Raw genomic sequence first — 24,496 nt, forward strand, 5'->3', positions numbered from 1 at the left:
CCAGTCCCCAGAATTGTCAAATAAAATCATCGACATAATACTATGACCCGCCTCTCAACCTGTCATCTCAGACAAGTTATGTTTTCAGTCTGAAACGGACTGCTACGCACGCGACGAACGGGTTCAGTTCGACTTTAAGGATGGTCCCTCACCTCCTGGTCACTGCACCAGTGCCTCTGTTCGGGGCGCAAGGGAACTGGTGGGAATAGCGTGATCCTCCCACGTGCTACTTGGTGAAGCTCCGTGCTGTCAGCTAAAAAGAAGCGGCAGGCAACTGCACATGTGTCAGAGGAAGCATGGTGCTAGTCTACGGCTCTCCCCAGATTGGCAGAGGGTGGAGCAGCGACCGGGGCAGCAGGGGGGAAATTGGCCAAGTACAATTGGGAAGAAATTGGGAGAAAAATCAGAAAAAAAAGATGGTCCCTCACCCATACGACCCCCATAAAAGAAAACCCCATCGGATCTGGACGAATCACACAAGTCACCCAAATTGACGTAAATAAATCAAAAGCGGCATGCGCATCCCTGAATTGAATTTCTTCCCATTTGCCTCAGACAAATGACAATGGTGCTCCAAAGGGTGAATGTCTGCTGATGGATGGTGGTTACATCATATGTCATTATGTCACGGGTTACACCAATAACAACCTGACATTTGTCTATGGCCATGATGTGCCAATTCTGTTCTTTTTGTTTGTCATGCATTCAGGTGTAGGCTATTGCTGCTACTCAGGGAGGCACTGGTTGACTCTCACTTTCCACAGAACAGTGAAGATTAGCTAGATAATAATTAGGCAACTGCCCCCCCCCCCCCCCACCCCCCCATTAAAACAGGATAGCTGTTTAATACCGTAGACAGGTGATGTGCAAAGAGCTCATTGTCTTTGCATCAGGTTGAGTTCATGTCTGGCATAGTCAATATGTGTTTAGAAACAGCTGGCTTTGAGTCAGATTAATGAGACAAAGGTATGGAGCACATTCCAAGAATTTCACCAGTTCCCTATATTCCTTGCACTTCTCTCTGTAAGTGTGGTTGGCTGTTTATTTTCTCCCCACTGTAAATGTGTCATGCTGTGTTCAGAGTAAGCTAAGGTCGTCTCACACCTCTTTCAAATCTGCTCATAGCACTGGCTGTAATCATTAGGATCAGATCAAGAACAAATCAAAATTTGGCAAATTGGGAAATAAATTCTGATTTTAAATCAAACTCAAACATGAATAATCCCTGATGGCGGTATTATTAGAGTGACCATATATGGTGATCATCATCAGTAAAAAGGCGGTCACAGTCGAAGAAGCCTGCTGGGCAAAAACAACCCTCATCATCACAGCAGTCAGTTAATTAAAAAAACACAAAAACTTGCACGTTTCCTTGGCGACCAACACGTAGAGGAGGGGTGTGGCATGTGACAAAGGTGCGAAGCCACCAAGACACAAACATATGACATCATGTAATGTGATGTAGCCCTCATCTGACTCACCAGGACACGATCACTACATTATTTCATTTTTTAGAAAGACAATAGAGACACTGCAAAGTGCATCATACTTTAAAAGTCACACTAACTTCAAACCCCTATGGTAAAAGAAAAATAATCATTCATATACAGGGAATTAGTACAGAATCCTCAAACTATAAAATAATAGCGTGGATAGATGATCTCCAGACAGATATCTCAGAGGAGGAATGGGAAAAGGCTTGTTATCAAGCACAAACAATATCCATTAATAGTAGATTCAAATTGATCCAATATAATTGGCGTGTGAGAACATATATAACTCCTGAAAAACTCAATAAATGTAACCCTAATGTCCCAAACAGTTGTATAAAGTGTAGAACAGAGAAAGGAACTCTATTTCATTGTATTTGGAAATGTAAACATATACAAGACTTTTGGAAGGAAATAATTGCCACTGGAAAAATGTTTGTGGTCCTTCTTTGAACATGTGGATTAAAGAGCTTTCTTCATGCTTAGCGATTGAAAGACACATATATAATCAAACCGAAAAGCCATATTTTTCATAAAATATGGGATTCGTTTATTGCGTTCTTGGAGTCAAACCCTGATAACCTATCTTTGTAACGATGACATTTACTAAGTGAGGCTGCACACTTTCTTTTGGTTGTTGGTTTGTTTTGTGTGTGTATGTGTGTGTGTGTGTGTGTGTGTGTGTGTGTGTGTGTGTGTGTGTGTGTGTGTGTTTTCTTTCTTTCTTTCTTTCTTTATACACTCAAAATGGTCTACTGATATATATATATATAGGTATAAGCAATCATACATGTGAATGTATGTGGATCCAAATAGATTATGTTCTATATCTATGATTTCCAGTTTGGAAATTGTCACTGTTGTTTTTATATATAATGATGGCTCAGAGGAGGGTGGGTGGTAGGGGGGGAAGGGAATGGAATGTTGTTATATGTGATATTATTTTTTTACTGAGCTTTCGACAAGAGTGGCGCTGTTGAGCGCTGTGACGGCTGGGCTCTAACCCGGAAAAAATGGTGAAAAGAGGCATTTATGAGCAGCGTCGAGCTTTCTAACGCAGACGTCGAGAAGCTATGAATCCTTCTTCTCAAGTAGGTGGCTTTGAAATGTTTCTGTGACACTTGTAAATACGTCCGTATCACTGATTTAGACAGCTTGGGAGCCAGAGTCGCAGGCAAGTCTATGTACGGAGACGGGACTCTTTCCGGGTATGTCAGGAAGTAACCAACCATAACCACCCGCCCCCAGCAGCATATAGGCTACCTTCCACAAGGCTTAGTTCCTGTTACTCACAACATATAATTAAACAACATAAAACACACCACACTAACGTTAGCTGTTTGTTTGTCACCAAGCCGGTGTTGCTATCTGACGTTGTTCAGCAACTGCGTCGGCTCTGTGTAGGGAGCCAGGAGGGACTGTTTTATTACGCGGACGAGTATAATTTCTGAATAACAGCCATTTAAAATGGAGTTGTTTATTCCTTTCATATTGCCATATTTGGTAACCGTTTTATAAAAGCAAAGCCCGCGCAACAGGCGAGCCTAGCATTCGAGCGTAGGGATGCACCGATCCACATTTTTTCACTTCCGATCCGATTCCGATACCTGAATTTGGATATCTGCCGATACCGATATTATGCCGATACCGTTATTTTTCTTGAATATATAGTATAGGCAAAGAATTGGCCAATTAAAGATTTAAAAAAAATATATACCTTGCAAAAAGCAGACAAAATTAAGAACATATACAAGGCAAAGAAGGATACTATTATACATGGGCAAATTACGGCCAGAATTGAAAAAAAAAGAAGAAAAAAAAAAGATTCCGATCCGATTCGTGAATTATGTCAGTATTGGCACCCGATACCGATATTGGATCGGATCGGTCCCATCCCTATTCGAGCGTGCGTAGAGATTTCTAGTTCAATCACAATGAATGAATGGAGAGTGGTGCAGTGATTTCCCGCATGATCGCCTTTATTGATACAATTTTCAACATTTTTTTTTACTGTGATTGGAAGACTTGTAATCAAGCTGTTTTTGGTGTTTTGATGTTGCCTTTTACAAATCTGTATTACTATTATTATTATTATTATTTTTGTTTCTCTGCTTGCAACTTAAAAATGATTCAATACGTTTGTCAGTATTAGAAAATTTGAATGTTTTAAACCTATTTAATATGCACCTAATGGGGTTTCATTACAGTCCTCCAGTTCCCAACATAGCTAAACTTTGTTTCAGAGTCAGTGTGTGCTTTATTTTAAGCTACAGTGTAGCAGACAGTACCTAACCTTCTCCCCAGCCTCGCCTCCCTCCCTATTAATATTTACAGGAGAATGCATACTGCAGTACACTACAGTAAGTCAATAAATAGAAGCATAGATAGAAGGATAGATAGATATATTTCTGTCCACTGGGCTGTTTTGGAACATCAGGTTTCAACCTATGTGTAATGGAATGAGTATTTTTTGCATTCACGAGATAAATAGGGTTAAAGTGAAAAAGTACTTCTTATTTTAGCCATCAAGGCATTAGCTCGCTAGCTGCTGATGTTAGCTACAGATTGTTAACACTACTGCAAGGAAGGGGGCAGGGCTGGGGGAAAGGGGCCACAGCTAGTGATAGGAAGGTCCTAGAGAGCCGGGATTCAAGGGATGGGTAGGGGGACTTGCTGGGGGGATGTGGGTGGGTCAGGGTCAGGGTTCTGATCCGTCTCACAAATTTTGCATATGATAGCAGACTGGAGTATTGGTCTTGGCGGAGGTCTGCACTCTCTGACTGCACTTCTAGTTTCATATTTCACACTATAACTAATCCACCAAAAGAACAGGGTTTTCTGAGTTTTCCCTTTCATCATCATGGCCACGCAGGGCTAGCTTAAAGGCACCACAGAACTTGATGCAGTCTATTATTTTAGACAGGATGTGAGGCTGCTTTTGTCAACCTGCTCATTATGCTTACGGATCCATCTTGTAGCCTTCATCAAGTTGAGCAGCTTGTTTACTTTCCCCAAACATGGCTAGTCGCATTGCATTATTCATGTGGACCTTAGTTTGTTCATGCTTTTGTTTTTTCTGATATGTGCTTTAAATCGTTCAATCCTGTCTGAATCCATGCTTCTGCTTCTGCAGTTCATAACCTGCTGACAAACAGATAGACAGACAGACAGACAGACAGACAGACAGACAGACAGACAGAGACAGACAAACAGACAGACAGAGACAGACAAACAGACAGACAGACAGACAGACAGAGGCAAAAACATAACCTCCAGCCAACGGACATCATGAATAGAACAAAATAACATGAGCTAAGATTACACAGAAGTATTATGTAGCCTACATCATACATAGGGAGGGGTATCATTTCATATTTTTCCGATATCAGTGCTAAAATGATACTTTTAAAATGGTACCGTGCCTAAACGGTGCCTGAACTTGAGGATTTCAAGCATCACGTTCCAAACGATAATGTTAAAGGTATGTGCGGAGCCGGGTCCCTGAGCGGATACTTCACTCAGCAGCTCGGGCATGGTACCAAAATGAGGCACCTAAACCTGCGTTGCAAATTCGGTCCGGTAAGTACCGGTCCTAAAGGTTCCGGTACCCTTGGTGGGTTTCAGTACCCAGCCCTAATCATAAATGGGTACCTATATAGGTCTTTTCATAGGCTGTGAGGAAAAAGGGAGAGTGAATACAGTGAGGAAATTACAGAAAATGTGAAGTCTATATTCTCATTGAGTCCAGGATACTGGATGCAAAAAAAACAAAAAAAATATTATTTTGAATTACTTTTACGATCCATCATTTTTAGTTATGAGGCTGGTCATGAAAAAAAAGTCCCAAGGCTGATGTGGCTCAGCTGATACATTTTTTATGAAGGAATTAGTTCAGTGTTAGTGGGTTTCAAGAACATTGCACTATACTATGCTCACGTACATTAGCACATATTGCAACAGATAAAATGTGAAGGCTTGAGCATCATGCAACACATGTTCAGCATGTAATCTGTGAGATATCCATCTGCCGAATCAGCATCTGCATGGTGTGTGTGTGTGTGTGTGTGTGTGTCTGTGTGTGTGTGTGTGTGTGAGAGAGAGAGGGGGGGGCAGAGGCATTGGGGGAGGTGTAAGGAAAACGAGAGAAAAAGCTACTGATTCCCTTAAAACAGCACATGCAAGCAACACGTGTTCAACTTTACGTCACTTTTCATTTGACAGTCCAGCCCGCCTGCCAAATCAGCTGCTAACCAACAGACAACGGCATATCTGAAGACTGATTCCCTTAAACTACCGTATGCAGCACACGCAACACCTGTCCAACGTGTTTTGAAGTAAAATACAGAATGGATTTTACTCTCCAGGCCAGCCCATCTGCCAAATCAGCTAACCATCATGGTTTGTGTGTGTGTGTGTGTGTGTGTGTGCGTGCGTGTGTAGGTGATACTGAATAGTTTGTAGGCCTACTTCAGCAGCAGCCCATCTGCCAAATCAGCTAACCAAGACAACAGCATCCTTCATCTGTGTGGACTGTGCACGTGTGTGTGTGTGTGTGTGTGTGTGTGTGTGTGTGTGTGTGTGTGTGTGTGTGTGTGTGTGTGTGTGTGTGTGTGAGAGAGAGAGAGAGACAGAGAGAGAGAGAGAGAGAGATTTTTGTCCTTTTTCTTAATGGATGTTGCTTGTTAGTTTTTTTTTACTTATTGCACACTGTTCACATTGTTTATTTATTATCACATTATTTATAAGTCATGTATACACATGCAAATACATTTTTTGAAGTGGCCCATTGACCTGTTTGCATTGTTTTGTCCTGTTCTGAGCACCAACCTCCCTCTGTGGAGGGGTTGAAGCGCAGGAGATTCCTTCTATCATGTATACACATGTTTAAATGCACTTTGACAATATACAAATGTGTACATTTTGCCATGCCAAAATAGGTAAGAGCACCATTGAATATTGAATTGATTGGACAGAGAGAGAGAGAGAGAGAGAGAGAGAGAGAGTGAGTGAGTGAGTGAGTGAGTGTGTGTGTACTTACGCTACTATTTTGGCCAGACCAGTGCACCATGGCTTGGTTGTGAGCCGTGTCGCCGGTGAGTGCGAATGTTGAACTTGTCAAGGTAAACTCAGCCGAGGTGTCCTCCTCGCCGTCAGGTGTGAATCCCGACCAAGTCCCCAGTCCGCTCCGCCTCTGCTCCGCCACTGGAGCGCTGCGCTTATTTCGTCTCCGGCACAGACTCCTCAAACTGCCCACAGGCTTGTCCTCCTTTACCGACACGCCGACCTGCTGCGCCCCATTTCCCCCCCCGGAGACGCTGTTATTTCCCCCCTCGCCGTTGCTATTTTGGGTTAAATTGGCGCTGGGACTGGGAGAAGGGATTGCCCCCGTGCGTAAAGCACTTTGAGGAGACACTTTTGGAAGTTTGTGTTGCCCGTTAACCGCGTCCTTCTCGAGACAAACTGTCTCATTTCCCAACGGATGTTGTAATTTATGTAAACTTTCGGTAAATTCCGCATTGTTCTGCTTTCGGTCCGCGTTGTTGACAGAGTTGGCACCCGCTGACCCCTCGGTAAATCCAACCGCTCCATCGACCGGCGCCTCGCCAAAATCAACCAGATCCAGCGCCGAGAGATCCCGGGGAAAAGCTCTGATACCCGGCAGCTGGCATGAGGGGATGCACCTTACCTCCGCTCGTGTTATGCCCGGGATGGAAGTTAAGGTGAAGAGCCAAATCCACTTAGCAAAAAGGCTATAAAGGCAGCGACCGAGGCGCGTCTCCATTCTACGGTAATTCCGATTTCCAACGTGCTAAAAACATATCATTTGACTGTGTGGGGGCTTGTCTGTCATTAGCTTGGAAAGTCGAGTCAATGCACTGTGTAGGGAGGGAGCGGCGGTGCGCGGACAAGTGTTCCCAAGTACTGATGCAAACGATGCATTTAGACTGTCTGGAGGAGGGGCTGCTGGAGGCTGCATGAGAGGAAGCAGCTCCCCCCCCCACATCTTCATCTCAACCTTGATGGAAATACAATCACTTTTTGGACACTGGCCTATACACTTAAATTAGTTTCTCACTCAAAGTCTATTTATACAGAATGAAGACTTAAGCAGTGCGCAGGCCAGTTGTTCTCAAAGTAAGGTGCATGGACCCCGACCCCACCCCACCCCCCCATAGGCCCTTTTCACAGCAACCGTTTTGAGGTGGTAAAGCAGGACGTAAAGCAGGCCCCGGCACCTAAATGGAATGGAACCGAACCATCATTAATGGCACTGGTTACACCTGCTTTACTTCCTGCTGTACGTACCACCTCAAAATGGTTGCTGTGAAATTCTATTCTATTCGCCTTTTCACTTCCCACCCAATTCACCCATTTTGTGTCTAAAAGGTAGGAAGTAACACAGGTGCAAGCAGAACATTAATGAGTTTTTTTTTTTTTTACTTCAATCCATTTGGTGATCCAGTGTTGGGGTCCTCGTTAATGTTTTGCTTGCACCTGTGTTACTTCCTGCCTTTAAGACAAAATGGGTGAATTGGGTGCGAATCGAAAAAGGCTACTAGACCTACTTTTACCCTGTAGTCATATATGAAGCAATATTTAACTACATCATCATCTTTCCACTTGTAGGCTATTATGAAAAGGTGAACCAAATCATTTTTAAAAAATAAAAAAATAAATATTCAAATCTGGGGATCCCTGGGGCAAAATCTGCAAAGAGCTACTGTGCGTCTGGGGGTATTTAGCCTGCAGACAGGTTCCTTTCTTTCCAGACAGGCCTTTATGGAAGATCCAATGAGGCTGTGCTTTTTCCATTAGCTGAGACTTAGATAATCAATTAACACCATTGGCTGTGTTCACTGTCTATTAGGCCATGCAGGTAATGAGTCTGTTGAGGGCGGGCTGGAAAATGGCTTGGAAATGGTTTCAATTAGGCTACACTCTTGCATGATCCATTCAACACAGCTGAATGGATCAAAGTGTTTCTGCATCTTGTCATAACTTTTAGCTATCATCATATTGTCTTTTGTGCCCTCTTTTCAGGTTACTACAGGGTTTCCTGACAGATGATGATTAGAAGAATCCAAACAAGAGGTATGTTAACATCACATTCTCTATCAATCTATTCTGGTCCACAGTGCTGCCCTAGGCGTACTCTTCTCAGCTATAATAATTGCAACCATAAACTTGAAAGAAAATACAACTATAATGTATGACAGTAACCTTTGGAATATATACTGCTCACATTTCACTCTACTTTGGGCTTTGATCCAGCCAGTTGATGGTAAACCATTAGGAGAACTAGAGCCTGTCCTAACCCTCTGATTACAAGCTATTTCTGGGCAACATTTAGTCAATAAGAGGAGGATGCCGTTGACTGGTGACTGATGCCGAAGAGACTGTGTATATTGAGCTGTTCCCCCCCATCGCTTTGAGCCCCGACGTGCTCCTGTTCCACATACGGGTCAACAGCACAGAGACGTCTTTCATTGGCGGCCATTAGTGATGCAGTGAGCGAGAGCGCTCTCAATCTGTTTCAGTTAGCCCCCCACCAGACAAGAGGAAACCAGTCTCTAATCTAGATTGATGGCGGATCGAGAATTTCAATCATGGAGATCACCGGCTAAAAAGCTCAAGTCATGATCTGTAATGTAAACTAAATGGTTGGACCACTATAGAATTGCAAAAGAGTGTTTGGCGTTTGTAGGTGACTTTTGGATGCATTTTGGAACTTGTAGTTTCTGCTTGCTACAGTGAAAAGGCAGAATGATCATAATGGAGCGAGACCTGTCTACTTCGTTTAGAGACATTGATGGTTGTGCATGCGTGTGCTGTTTGGTTTGTGTACGTGTAACCCGTGTTGTGTTGTGTAGTCCCCCCCCCGCAGCTGGGAAACGAACTCTGGACCTTCGGCATGGGAGGCAGATGCTCTAACAAGGAGGCTAAGACCCATGGGCTCTAGCATCTGTCGCTAGATCAGGGGTCGGCAACCTTTTTGATATGAAGTGCCATTTTCAAATTTGCCTGTCAATCAGTGTGCCACACCAAGATTAATGACTCGCACATCCAAATTTAAATCTCCAACAGATCTGTCATGTTTTTCCATCCAAAATCAGGACATTGAATTGAGCGCACTATACAAGGTACACAGCATGGTCCTTCTCTATCTTCTGCACTGGCATTTTTCATCAGCTTTCTGCTGCCATGGAGGGCAATCAGAGGCACAGTAGAGTGGGTCACAATTGTGCACTTATTGCTATTATGTGCTGCCATGCCACTGGTTAACCCTTCATGTGCCAGAGGTTGCTGACCCCAGCAGCCTGCGCGAGAGCATCTCTTGAGTTTGTTCATTGCCATGTTTGGTCATTGTTTGTGGTGCCTCTGTGTGATAAACACATTTCCCAGACAGAGATTAGTACAACTACTGCTTCTACTAAACTAAATGCTTGTATGAGAGAGAGGTGTAGGGGAACAAGCGCAAATTCACAATAGATACAGTCAGTCTGTGTGGAAACGCTCACAAAATGTTACTACGGCTGGTGCGCGAGTGGGGTAAAACCCCCCATATATCTAAATGGGCTGACTCACCAAAGGACGGTGCTGCGGCTCTACACTACAGGATTGGGGATTCTACAGCAGGTACATAGACGTCTGTTCAGATGTGCATCTACTGCGGGGGTGAAATCCCCGATTGACTCTGCCTGGGCTGGGCTAGCAGCTAAATGCTAACTATGCTGAATGGGGAGAACGGGAGGATTTACCCCACCCTGACGCGTGATTTCGAATCGCACATAGGTTACGCAAAAAACACGCCCTGTGCCCGCCTACGCAGCAGTCAAGCGCCGGGATTGGCCAGGCGCTCATGCTCATGTTGGGCTCTCTGTTATAGGGACACCATTCCTGTGAGAAGCAACAACAACACCAAGCGAGGCTGCAGCGAGGCTGCAACGAGGATATTGAAAGACAAAATCCTACATCGCACCAAAGCATACAATGTATTTTAATGTTATTTGACTTTCTGACCACCCGCCTCAGTGCTTATTATGAGGCCAGAATAACAGATGCTGCCCTTGGCCATTGGGAAGGCTAACCCTTTACTTTTGTTTTTATTTATTGTGTATGATTCAACTTTTTATCTACCTGTGTGGAACAAGGCATCAGTAATACAAAAGAGGAAGATGGTAGTTGAAGTACATAGGCGATACTTTCCTGCCGACTGGCCAAGTACAGGAGGACGCTTTGCGGTGGTGGTTTTAGCGCAACCTATGTGGGGTTTGGCGTAACCTATGTGGGATTCGAAATAACGAAGGTTATGCCAAACCCCACATAGGTTGCGCTAAAACCACCACCGCAAAGCGTCCTCCTGTACTTGGCCAGTCGGCAGGAAAGTATCGCGGGACTTCACGAGACTTGGTGACCGAGATCACGTTTGAGGTAATTTGATCCCTGTGTGACTCCAGGAAACAGCCTTTGGCGAAATATCACTGTGGTGGTTCTTGAGGGATCAGATTATGACGATATTTGGCGAAAACGCGAATAAAAATAGCTATTTAGATGCAGGAAAGACAGGCTCACACTTGGCCCCAAGTCAGCTCCATTTTACAACTGACTTGGACGCTATTGATGTCAAAACAACGCTAGGACGGCCAGAAACGCCGCGGAGATCGCCTGGTGAGTGGCCAAATCATAATTAATGCCAGGAGATGGGTCCAGGTTCAAAAAAAACGAAATTCTCCTTTAAAGAAACATCGGTGAAGGAAGGTGCCCACTTGAAAACCCCAATGACATGCTTCATACTGCTGTTGGCTAGGGTAGGTAACTGGTGATTTGTGTCTTGTTTATTAGTTTGTTAGCCTGTTAGCTTGTTTTATTCTGGATTGGGCTTCTAAATGTGTTTTTCCTCAGATTTTGGCACAAGGGATAGTGACATCTTGTCCTGTGTATTAATTAATATCTATGATTTTATATTATTGCATGTTTTTGTAGATTGTTGGGACTTCACTGGCCTGGAACAAATGGTTGGCCTGGGGGGGGGGGGGGGGGGGGCTAGGCCTATGTGCTGTAGCCTATTGTATTTTTAATTTGATGTTTTTTATATTTTTCATTTGCAGGTTAAACTGCCAGCTGAGCTCTGTTATTGAAGCTTTGGCTAAAGCTTGCGTTACGTTTTCATTTGCGTTATTAGGCTACAGTAATTTATTTTCAATGTCCGCTATCAAGAGCAATTTGGTTAATAAAATCGCTGGGCTGGGCACAGTGTTTGTGGTGTGTGGGAAATGTTTGTTTGAAAAGCTTGTGTGTTACGTTCTCATTAGCGTTAATACACTAATAATTCATTTCAATGTCCCCTATCAAGAGCAATTCAGTTGGTTCATGAAATCGCTGGGCTGCGTGCTGTGCGGTGGTTGTGGTGTGGGAGATTCCAGCTGTCAAAAGAAGAAGACAAAAGACTTGCTCCTGGCCAATCCCGGCGCTGGACTGCTGCCTAGGCGGGCACAGGGCGTGGTTTTTGCGTAACCTATGTGCGATACCCTGACCGGTCTGACCCAGCCAGCTACCCCAGCGTTTATGACGAGACATCGACTCAACCTATACCTGCGACCACATTATGCAAATTTCCAAAACTAGGCATCTCGTGCTACGCGCGCTCGATTCTTAGGCTCGCCGAGGTGGCCCTCGCATATGCAGCTCGGCTGCTACGTGCCTCACCTGCCCTATTGGCACATGCGCAATGTCTCCCTCTCTCTCTCCCTCAGTCTCTCTCCCCCTCTTGCCATCAGTCTCTCCCCCCTCTCTCTTTCTCCTCTTTCCTCCACCTCAGTCTTGCTCTCGTGTGTGTGTGCATGTCACTGATGACATCATCAGTGATGTCACAATGATTTCACAATGCCTATGTATGACATCACTGATGACATCATCACTGAACTATAGCCTCAGCCTTAGGGCAATCAGCCTTCGGGCAATTAGGGCAATTAATCTGCCCTAATTTAAAAATCCGGCTCCATCAAGTCACCCGTGCGGGTGCTCTTTACACCCCCTGAAAGTTTTAGCCCGATCGCACGTAAAACGGCATAGCTGTGGCTGGCCAAAATTCTTGAAACAGACAGATAGAGACAGAGTCCACATTGCCAAATTTATAAGTAGATAGATAGATGCAGGATGGCAGGGGCAGCCCACCCTACTCTGCCACCCTGCATTCCCTCCCCCCCCCCTTTTAGCCAATTGGTATGAACACAAACGCACAACTTCTCACACACACACACACACACACACACACACACACACACACACACACACACACACACACACACACACACACACACACACACACACACACACACACACACCCACCCTCCATGCCAAATTTCAGCCCCCTGCCCCTGCCATTGTGCATTCGAAATTTGCCCCCACCACCTACACCACCCCCCAATAGGCAAGAACACAAAGACACACACACACACACCTGACCTCCATGCCAAATTTCACCCTCCAGGGCGAAAACCATTCCCACTAAAAGGTGGTGAACATTTTGTGGACCGACCAACCAACCGACCGACCAACCGACAGAGTGACTTCGAGCTGCTGGTCGCAGCTAAAAATACAGTGTCCCCTGTTGAGTGAAATAATTCAGCAAAGGTTTGAGAGTCTCCTGTGAAGTTCTTTATTCTACATGCAGGGGTCAGTTTTCAGAGAAATGACTGCAGAAAGGATAGTGTTTTTCTCTGTGTCCTGCAGAGGTAGACTGCTATTTTGAGTTAGCCTACAAAGGGAGTAGGAAGTTGTGTAAAAAAAGTCTTGTCTTGAGAAGTCTGCAAAAATCATTAATACCCTTAAGAACCCGATATATTGTGGGTTTGAGATCATGTGTTAAAATAAAATAAAATAAAATATAATAAAAGATTGATGTCGTTGAAAGAACGTACAAGTAGAATTTGGTATATGCAAAGAGCACAGAAAAGACCCTATCCAGAGAGGATCTCATGAGATGAGCGTGGCTTGTTTTTCTCAGTTTTAACATCTCACTCTGCAAGGTTCTGGATTTGGAGAACAAGAAGTTGTAGCCTGCATCGCATTCGTGTGCACAACATGGCAGCAGAGAGGATTGTCTTTCGACAGACGAGATTGCTGCTTTGCTGGCTGTCACACAGACGGAATACAAACGGCGCTGCACTCCCACAGCTCGTCGTGCCACTACAGTATGATGAGAACTTGTGAGCAGACAGACAGACACCCGGAGCAAAGACAAGCCAGAGTAGTCCGTGTTGCTGGATTGTTCCGGTTTCCTTAATTAAACACAACTAACAATCCAACGGAAGGTCGAAAGGAGCTGAGCGCCGGAGCCCGTCTTTGAAAAGAGACCACTTTCACAACACTCCTGCTTATTACAGTGTTGCTCATGGAGGGGGTGTAACAAAAACTGCATTACACCTCCGAGGCATAAACCCCCAAAAAGGAAAACACACGGGAATTGAGTCAATAGAGAGAAATACAAAAGGCAGTCAGGAGGACATTATTCATGCAGAGTACATTCCCTCACCCTCCTGCTCCAACTGAACAGCTAACATCTGCCTTCAGCGCCGTGACGGCTGGGGAGTGAGCATAAGCTGCTGCTGCATACGTGTGCCACTAAAAACCACACACACTTTCCCATAGTGAGATGATCTCTCTCTCCAGTCTCTCCACTATCCATGATGATGTAGATCTACTTTTCTGCTGATGAATCCAATGTGAAACATCTGGAACTTCTGCACATTTTTTTATTTTTTATTTGGCTTTACATGTATTACTGTACGCCGATGTTGAGTCGAGGGGCCTTCGAGGTAGCAATAGCATGGCTCAATTTAATGATGGACACCCGAGACATCCACTTCAATTAGTGCTGAACACACCTCTGGGGCACCAGAAGAGAAAATTGCCCTTTCAAATAATGATTTCAATTACATTATTGAGTGATACACTGAAATGCAATACAGACAGCCGGTCCTTAAGAGATGCTGCAGGCTATATATGCACTTGATGCCACAAATCCGTTGGTTTCTCTTTTGAAGTGGGGGGATATTTGAGGGGGAGGTTATTAGGGAATCCTTTGTAGTTGATGATGTTCTCAGTATGACAAAGTGTTAAGCTGCTTTACACTGTGTTCATTACAGAAAGGTATCATAGCCTAAATGTGAGGAACACACCTGTACAGCTAAATATCAATGTCCAACCTAATTAATAGGAAATGTATTAAAATGGACAGAAATAGTAATATTACTTATGAGAAGCATAAAATCTAGTTAAGAATTTAGTTTCTTCTACTGTCGTCCTTTTATATCTTCCCGTCTTATTTTGTGTTAAAGTTGTTACAGATGCTGCGTCATTCCCTTTTCAGATCATGTTGTTCGTCGACCTTCAGGCCTGCTGGTTAAGGTCTGATTCTATGAAGCATAATTTATTCAGCACAGATTTTGCAGTTAATGAGGTGGAATTCCCCATTAAAGTACCTTTCCAGCCATTACAACTTTCAAAAAAACTTCAATCATCCACAACTCTATTTTAGGCTTTATTTTATTTTATTTCTTTGCATGGTTTTAGCGGGGGGTTCCTATCTGGTGGAAACTCCAGGGGAGCACGGGGAGAATATGCAAACTCCACACAGAAAGGCCCTTTAGAGACGAGCCCACCCGGGTAGTAGGCACTGAGGACATGGGGATGGGGACACACCGTCAGCATCCCAGGCAGGAATCGAACCCAGGACTTTCTTGCTGTGAGGCGACATCGCTACCTTGTTTTTATGAGTTAGGTTTTATTCTCCCTCTCCCATTTTCTCCCCAATTTTTGTCCAATTCCCCCTCCTGTCCCGGTCGTTGCTCGACCCCCTCTGCCGATCTGATCATCATCAGATTACACTGTAATCAATATATGGGAAACCCTAATAGTCAATTAAACATTAACTATAACTATAAGCATCACCATAACCACTGTGACTAATAACTAAATGTGGGTGTGAATGTCATATGTGAAAGAGTCAATTTCAGCACTGTATGTTGTCTCCTCTTTTTCACAGCCATCCTATACGATCCCAGCTCAGCCATCTGTGGCTCCGCCCCCGGCAGCGCCCCCTGCCTTGGTGCCGGTGGCAGGGCCCGTGACAGCGGACACTGCCCCGTCCCTCACTGACCTCCTTGGGGACGTCCCCTTCACCCTGGCACCGCATGTCCTCGCCATGCAGACAGGCTTCCCCCTCACCCCCGACGTGCTGCTGTCCCGGGACATTATTGTCCAGTTTCCAGTATGACTTCACCCTGGAGAACTCTGTGACCTGTAGCAGAGACGGATCATTTATAGAGACACCCCACTCCAGGCTCCACCAATACATGTAGTAAGAAATGGTACTCTTCAGCTCTCACAAATGGGCATGGTTATCAGCTTGTGATTGCCTGTATGTCAATAGTATCATTGGCTGGCCAGTCTCCTAAGGGGGCGTGGCAGTGGCGAAACAGATACAGGAAGTCACTGGAAGTTGAGGTGTCTCTATATTTAAAAGTCTCTGCCTGTAGTCCCCCCAGGTTCAGCATCAGGACGGTCTTCCACCGTACCTTCACACTGTGCGCAACTTGGTTAATGGGTCACTCTTCTCTGACTGTGGGCGGGGCCAGAGGCTCCGATTGAATCTGTGATGGTCTGTAGTACCTATACGTTTTGAACAGGCAAAATCTTGTAGTTTTTTGCTGCTTTGGTATTATTGCCTTTCATAATGTTACATCGTTTTGATGAGCTAACATAGTTAGCAAGCAAGCAAGCAGTAATTAGGTAGTGTTCATTTGAAATAAACAAAAACATTTCAGAAAAAAGTTTTTTTTAGATGCTTATGCCTTTCAAGTAAAGGTTTCAAGTTAATTGGTCAGGCCTATATATACACCCCTGAGTTCCTCAGTTGCTTTTAGGGTCCTCTGTTCAGTTCAGTTTTCTGTTTAGTTATTAGCTATATTTTGAGCCCACAATGTATGTTTTTCATTGTCTTTTTGTAATTCACATTTGGTTTTGTTACCCCTTGTATTACTTTTTGCATAAATAAAACCCCCAATTCTGCACCTTTTCCCTGTGTCGTCATGCCGGCTTGCTTGGTCCATCACAATGACCAATAGTAAACACTCTTCAGAGGGCTTGAGTGTAAAGCACTCTCAACCGATGAATGCATTTTTCTGATTACTTTAATAGATTATGTTTAGCTTTTGGCTGATTATTCTGGCAAGATATTATATTCATATCATATTCACATTGTGTGCCCTGCAAATAGCCTAGTCCACAATGCCAGTTATAGGCCAATGCAGCCCCTAATAAGCACATGGAAAGTAAACGAGCAGGACAATGATTGTTCAACATTGGCATTCATTATTCACAGCATAAAGAAAGAGCAGCATAAATGTTATACCTTGAGGAAAACCATGGTAATTGCTGTGTTTCAGAGCAGTGGTCCCATGTCAGTCCACTGGGTTGTTTACTCCCACAAATCATGACATAACATTGTATTCTGCAGCCTATCTGAGGTGTCATTCAACTAACAAGGAGGATTTTTCTATATTTTTGCCACCATAAGTCTTGAATCCTTAGTGTTGTGCTTGCCAGTATGTGCTTGGCCGATTGAGCCAAGCCCAGTGTGCTCTCCTGATTTGGACAAAGGGTTAGTAGTAGGCTATTTCTATTTGGAGGAATGAGGCGATATGGCTTCTTCACCTTAGTTAAACTAGTCCCGTTTCATAACAAATTTGATAAGCGAACCAGTGGCAACCAGAAAGTTTGTAAGAGCTCCAAGGCACACATTGATTGCCATATACTGTATTGATTACCAGCTGCAACAACGTTGTGTGTGTGTGTGTGTGTGTGTGTGTGTGTGTGTGTGTGGCTCGCTGAGCTGACCCTGCAGCTGGCATACGCAGCTAGGCCGCTGCGTGGCCTCTCCCGCCCTGCAGCTCGACCGCTGTGCGCGCTCATTTGCTCTTATGACATCACTGATGACCACTGCGCGACGCGGCCTCGCCTGCTCTATGGCATCACTGATGACATAATCACGAATGACATCACTGATGACAATTAGGGCAATAATCTGATTAAAAAATCTGGCTCCATCAGGTCACCCACACAGCCCAGGGGCGGAAGCCATCCCCATCACTTATATAGCCTCAGACTGATGACATCACTGATGACATCATCACTGATGACGTCATCACTGAACTATAGCCTCAGCCTTAGGGCAATCAGCATTAGGGCAATTAATCTGCCCTAATTAAACTAGAACAACCGCAACGCAGACTTATACCTCCGCCATTAGTTCATTCTTGAGTCCAAATCGCCATTTGGGGCAAATTGGAAGAAATTCCGTCAAGGCGCTCCTGTGATGTTGCGTTACAGAGCTTGGAAATTGGGTGTGTGAGGTCACAGTGACCTTTGACCATTGACCACCAAAATCTAATCAGATCATCCTTGAGTCTAAGTCGATGTTTGAGGCAAATTTGATGAAATTCCGTCAAGGCATTCGTGAGATATCGCGTTAACAAGCTGGAAAATGGCGTTTGAGAGGTCACAGTGACCTTGACCTTTGACCTTTGACCACTAAAATCTAATCAGTTCATCCTTGAGTCCAAGTCGATGTTTGAGACAAGTTTGATTAAATTCCGTCATGGCATTCCTGAGATATCACATTAACAAGCTTGAAAATGGCGTTCGAGAGGTCACAGTGACCTTGACCTTTGACCACCAAAATCTAATCAGTTCATCCTTGAGTCCAAGTCGATGTTTGAGACAAGTTTGATTAAATTCCGTCATGGCATTCCTGAGATATCACATTAACAAGCTTGAAAATGGCGTTCGAGAGGTCACAGTGACCTTGACCTTTGACCACCAAAATCTAATCAGATCATCCTTGAGTGTAAGTCGATGTTTGAGGCAAATTTGATTAAATTCTGTCAAGGTATTCATGAGATATCGTGTTAACAAGCTGGAAAATGGCGTTTGAGAGGTCACAGTGACCTTGACCTTTGACCACCAAAATCTAATCAGTTCATCCTTGAGTCCAAGTCGATGTTTGAGACAAGTTTGATTAAATTCCGTCAAGGAATTCCTGAGATATCGCGTTAACAAGCTTGAAAATGGCATTCGAGAGGTCACAGTGACCTTGACCTTTGACCTTTGACCACCAAAATCTAATCAGATCATCCTTGAGTCTAAGTCGATGTTTGAGGCAAATTTGATGAAATTTCATCAAGGCGTTCCTCAGATATCGCGTTAACAAACATCGTATGGACGTACGTACGTACGGACGGACATACGGACGGACGGACAACCCGGATCCATAATGCCTCCGGCCTGGCTATCGGCGGCGGAGGCATAACAATCTGGCTCCGTCAGGTCTCTTTACACCCCCTGAAAGTTTCAGCCCAAACGCACGTAAAACGGCATAGCTGTGGCCGGCACAACATTTTAAACAAAGAACAGAGCCCACACTGCCAAATTTATATATAGATAGATTGTAGCGGGAACTACCACAGAAGCCGTAGGCTACTTTGCCAGGTGTCTGTCGAAGATTGGTGTGATTCGAGCAAGGAGCCGGCCCCTCCCACTTTACGCCCCTGGCCCCTCCCACTTTACGCAGCTGGTGTGATCCCATCGCAAGTTCAACATAGGATGTTTTTGCAAGGGAACATTTTCAAAATACAAAATCTGTTTGACTTTAATGTCTACCAGAATTACCAACCAAGTCATTTACTTTAATACTACAGTTAAATGCAATATAAAAAATGAAATAGTTTAGTCATTAGATCTGGTGGTGCAAGATTTCCTTGCTGACCACCAACAAGGAAATAGATGGAAATGTGTTAGAAAGTTGGAAAAAGTAGTTGTCTTGTAAATGGCAGCACTGGCTTGACGGTGTCGTGACATTGTATACTGTAGGCTACATGTGCAGAGCCTCTAACGGAAGCTAGTAATGAGTCATTCCTGAGGAGATGCTTCTAGAATAGAGATACAGTTGAGTTTCCTTCCCTTTGAAATGGGCAGGTAACACTTTTGCATCACTACAAAACGTCATATTACAGTCCCATTTGTCATTATATTATTAAACAGAAAGCTGGGAGATGTGGTCAGGTGCACTGTATCATACTTTCCTCCTTTTTTACATCAATTAATTGCTGTTGAGTGACTTGAGGTTTCAAAGGAAACCTGGAAAGTCAGCTAGAATATTCTTGACCTTTTCTGACCTCTGTGGAGAAACAGGAGAAACTTCGGCCCTTCATTCAAGACATCGTTGGTACGAACACTGGTGAGACCCAGCGGGACACTGACAAAGCTGGTTGAAAAAAACAAGATGGCTTCTTGTACACAGGAAGTGTGGGATGTGAGGCGGAGTGTGGCTCGACGTGAGCGAGCGACAGGCAGGTGGCAGAGCGAGGTGGCGAGGAGGGCAGAACAGAGCAGACAGGCAGGCAGACGTTCGTGGGCACAAGTGCTGAAATCCCAAAACACGCCGAGCTACATACGACCACGGAGAGCAGAACAACATGGCGACGAGCGAGTGGAAAGACAGCGTAGATGAGCGTGATGAGATTCAGATGCGCGCCCTCAGGGGAAGTGCTCCCCCACAAGGGAACACTGGGAAATGTAGTCCCACGGCCACAGCATCCTGGCAGCCAGCATATCTGGTAGAAATGACTCCTAAAGTCTCTTGAAATAGCGTCTAATTAAGACTTGATCAGATTCCCTCCAGGTCTTTTAGTCTGTGAGACAAAGTAAGAAATCTTAATTAATTTATTACTTTATTTGCTTCTGTTTTTATACCTCCGCTGGCAGGGGTGGACTGGGATCATAATTCAGGCTGGGCATTAGATACCAAGCAGGCCAGGCCGATACGGGCCGACGCGCATGCCGGCGTCCGAAGGGCGGCGGCGTAAAATTTGGGCCGTTTGAAGCTCAATTTGGGCCGTTTGTAGCCCAATTTGGGCCGTTTGAAGCCAGATTTGGGCCGTTTGAAGCCCAATTTGGGTCGTTTGAAGCCTGATTTGGGCCGTTTGAAGCCCAATTTGGGCCGTTTGAAGCCAAGTCCAAGTTTACAATGAGATGCACCCACTTTAACCCTGAATAAAGTAATAAAACCACTAGTAAACCAGTAGGCGGCGCCTGGCCTGCTGTTCAGTGAGTGGCCTGACTGCGGGCACAAAAAAAAAAAAAAAAAAAAATTGCAGGCTAGGCCACCGGGCATTTGCCTGAGGTGCCCGATTATGCAGTCCACCCCTGTCCGCCGGCGATAGCCGAGCCGGAGGCATTATGGTTTTGGCTTGTCTGTCCGTCCGTCCGTCCGTCCGTCCGATGTTCGTTAACGCGATATCTCAGGAACACCTTGACGGAATTTTGCCAAATTTGGCTCAAACATCCACTTGGACTCAAGGATGAACTGATTAAATGTTGGTGGTCAAAGGTAAAAGTTCAAGCTCACTGCTTACGAAGGTGATTTTCTAGCTCGTTAACGCGATATCTCAGGAACACCTTGGCGGAATTTCGTCACATTTGGCTCAAATGTCCACTTGGATTCAAGGATGAACTGATTAGATTCTATAAAAGGGAGCCTTGCTGTGACTATTTATACAGTTTCACACGGCGTTGCAGCGTAGACTCACTATAATGACGAGTTGTGGGGGGTGGGCACATTGAGGGCGGGTACCATTACCAAAAGTGAGTAGAGGAGTAGAGTAGAGTTGCTAGAGTGCAGTAGAGTAGAGGCTACATCATGCGGTACTATTGCGGTCGAAAACTGCCAAAAATGGTGCTCAGATGTGGCCTCCCGAAGCCCCTGCGGTATCAGCTCCAGTGTCCAAATACATTTTTAATCAATTGAACTGAATAAACATTTGGAAAGTATTCCTGAGGGGCTTTAGGAGATATTCTTGACAAACCAAATGGTGCAATGGCTATTTTATTTGTCTATATAATGAAACCATATCTTGAAGATATTAAGAATTAATTAATTAAGAATTAAATACAATATAATGAATTAATTTTTTTTTAGTCATTAGATCTGGTGGTGCATAGACTTCCATGCTGACCAACAAGGGATTACCGGTAGATGGAAACATGTTAGAAATATAGTTGGAAAAAGTCTTGTTTAACCTGCTTGACAGTGTCGTGACATTGGATCATATATAGGCTACATGTGCAGTGCCTCTAACACAAGCTAGTAATGAGTCATTCCTGGGGAAATGCTTCTAGAAAAGAGATACAGTTGAGTTTCCTTCCCTTTGAAATGGCCAGGTAACACATTTTGCATCACTACAAAGCTACAGTCCCATTTGTTATTGTATTATTAAACATAAACCTGGGAGATGTGACTAGGTACACTGTATCATACTTTTTCTCTTCTTCTTCTTTTTACATCAACCAATTGATATTCCGCTGGAGCAGGGATACTCAACTTGCTTTGCCCGGGGGCCACTTTCGTGAAATGATAGAAGGCCAGGAGCCAGTTAATAAACAAACAATATACATTTTTCTGTAGCAGATTGTAGGTTTTTGGGGTGTCAGCCGGAGTTTAGTCTGATGCAGGGCCGCTGCTGGCCATTTGGGTGCCCTAAGCGTAATTGTTTTGTGGTGCCCCCCCCGCAAAACTTTCAATAACTGTCAAACGAAAGACTGCAAAATCATTAATTATGAACGATACTAGTGTATCTCACATTACATTAAATGTGGCAAACAAACAATTGTTAGAATTACTGTACATGTCAGCAAACAAGCGATTGTTAAACTGTACATGCAAGCAGGGGCGGACTGGGATCATAATTCAGGCCAGGCATTAGATACCAAGCAGGCCAGGCCAATACGGGCTGACGTGTGTGCCGGCGTCCGAAGGGCGGCGGCAAATTTTTTGGGCTGTTTGAAGCCCAATTTGGGCCATTTGAAGCCAGATTTGGGCTGTTTGAAGCCAGATTTGGGCCGTTTGAAGCCCGATTTGGGCCGTTTGAAGCCAGATTTGGGCCAGTTGAAGCCAGATTTGGGCCGGTTGAAGCCAGATTTGGGCCGTTTGAAGCCCAATTTGGGCCGACTCCAATTTTACAATGAGATGCACCCACTTTAACCCTGAATAAAGTAATAAAACCACTAGTAAACCAGTAGGCAGCGCCTGGCCTGCTGTTCAGTGAGTGGCCTGACTGAGGGCACCAAATTTTTTTTTTTTTTTTTTTTGGTGCCCTCAGTCACATGATGCCCTACGCAGTCTGCGTACTCTGCGTAATGGGGTGCGGCGGGCCTGGTCTGATGGTCCTTACACATCAAGAGTGATGCGAATATACGGTACAAAATTGCGATGCGAGTTTTGACCCACCTGTCAATCACAGCCACAGATGTGTACACATCAGAAGCGAATTTCTGAAAAATCGACCGTGGTTCGAAAAAATAAACGCTGCAATAACGCTCAGCGAAACTTCGCCGTTGGCATGCACGGTTGCATTGACTGATATAGGTTCGGAAAATATTATTGACGTGCGAATTATTCGCACGAAAAAAACGCTCCCGATGTGTAAGGACCTTGACAGTTAGGTTAGTTAGTTAGGTTAAGTACATACATAAGTGCCTGGGTAGCGAGCAGATGGCAGTATTTGACAATTTAGCAGCTAAATTAGAGATTATTGAAAGATATTCCATATTCCAGACTGAAATGCTATAACAGAAGTGGAGTATTGGCCAGAATGACATGAACATTTGGACACTTATTCAGCGGGTATCTTGCATGTTGCGTTCAGGTGCACTGTAAAAAAAAAAAAAAAAAAAAAAAAAAAACGGGCCACACAGGGGGCGCCCGCGGGCTGCATGTGGCCCTCAGCCGCAAGTTGAGTATCACTGCGCTGGAGTGACCGGCTAGACTTCTTGACCTGCTCTGACGGAGTTCATTCAAGACATCCTGGCTGCCAGCGTAGCAATATCTGTCCTAAAGTCTCCCAAAATAGTCTGAATTAATTTATTTGCCTCTGTTTTCTCTTTGACCTGGTCACCTTTTTGCAACACTTCTGTGAATTACAATGGTGGCATCCAGAAGCCCCTGAGGTATAAGCTCCAAATGTGTTCAAATACATTTTTAATCAAATGCACTGTATAAATATTTGTAAAGTATTCCCGGGGGGCTTTAGGGGATATTCAGGACAAACCTGCTGGTGCAGTGGTTATGTGTTAAAATCCTTTCGCTCCACAAACCAGGTTCTTCTACACACACCTCCTCATCATCCCCACCTGCAACACAGACAGAACCGTGACCCAGTCACCCAGCCTATTAATATTAGAAGTTTCATTTCACCCAGTTTTCTCAATTTGCAAATAAAATATGGTATTCTGTAGCTATATCGATTACACTGTAATAACTCTAAGAAAGATAGAAGACTCAAGTGGGCTGTTCACCTCAACCATGAAATAATCAATGTTAAAGTGCTGAAAAGTGCAGAAACGGATATAAATCCTATACCGGCTGTAACAAACTCAGTCTACTTAGGTGTAGTTGTTCAGTAGATGAAAAGTCTGCAACTTAAGATGGTTATGTGGTTAAGATCACATGAAATCATAGGGAGAGACTAATTTATGATGAATGTATATATTCAATTCCTATATTCAATTCCTCCAAACACATTTTTTAGGCAGAGTAAAGTAATCCCAGTGTGCCACGGTGAATTTTTTAAATCTTCTTTCATGATGTTCCTGCGACCGACCGACACCTGATCGTTCTTACTGGCTGTGGGGGAATTCTCTTCACCTTTTTTACTTTTTTGCTGTTTCCTATATTTCCCACAACTTCCCACAACTGGCAACCTCCCATCCTTATATGTGTATCCATCCCCCTATCATCCCTCCAACCATACAGTCGATGCATACATCACATAGCATGGAACTGAATAAATCAAGCTTTTACTTGGACTCGGCTGGCACACATGAGTTTTGGCTATAACATGCTGCTGTCATTCCTTCCTTGTTTCTAGACCAGCGTTTCCCAATTTTTT

General features: G+C 44.3%; 1 protein-coding gene across 1 annotated transcript in view; it reads right to left on the reverse strand.

Annotated features, from left to right (window-relative positions):
* The window catches only part of LOC310789080 (VPS10 domain-containing receptor SorCS1-like), a gene marked incomplete at its 3' end in the record, with an annotated part of 54,569 nt that extends 47,288 nt beyond the window's left edge, over positions 1 to 7,281 (reverse strand). The window contains exon 1 of the mRNA XM_083650677.1: positions 6,529 to 7,281. Coding sequence (XP_083506803.1) covers positions 6,529 to 7,272 — 744 coding nt within the window. The 5' untranslated portion in view covers positions 7,273 to 7,281. The remainder of the gene's footprint in view (positions 1 to 6,528) is intronic.
* Positions 7,282 to 24,496: the final 17,215 nt, after the last annotated feature.

The sequence above is a fragment of the Poromitra crassiceps genome (genome assembly GCF_964638095.1).
Source record: "Poromitra crassiceps genome assembly, chromosome: 14".
Taxonomy (NCBI): Eukaryota; Metazoa; Chordata; class Actinopteri; order Beryciformes; family Melamphaidae; genus Poromitra; species Poromitra crassiceps.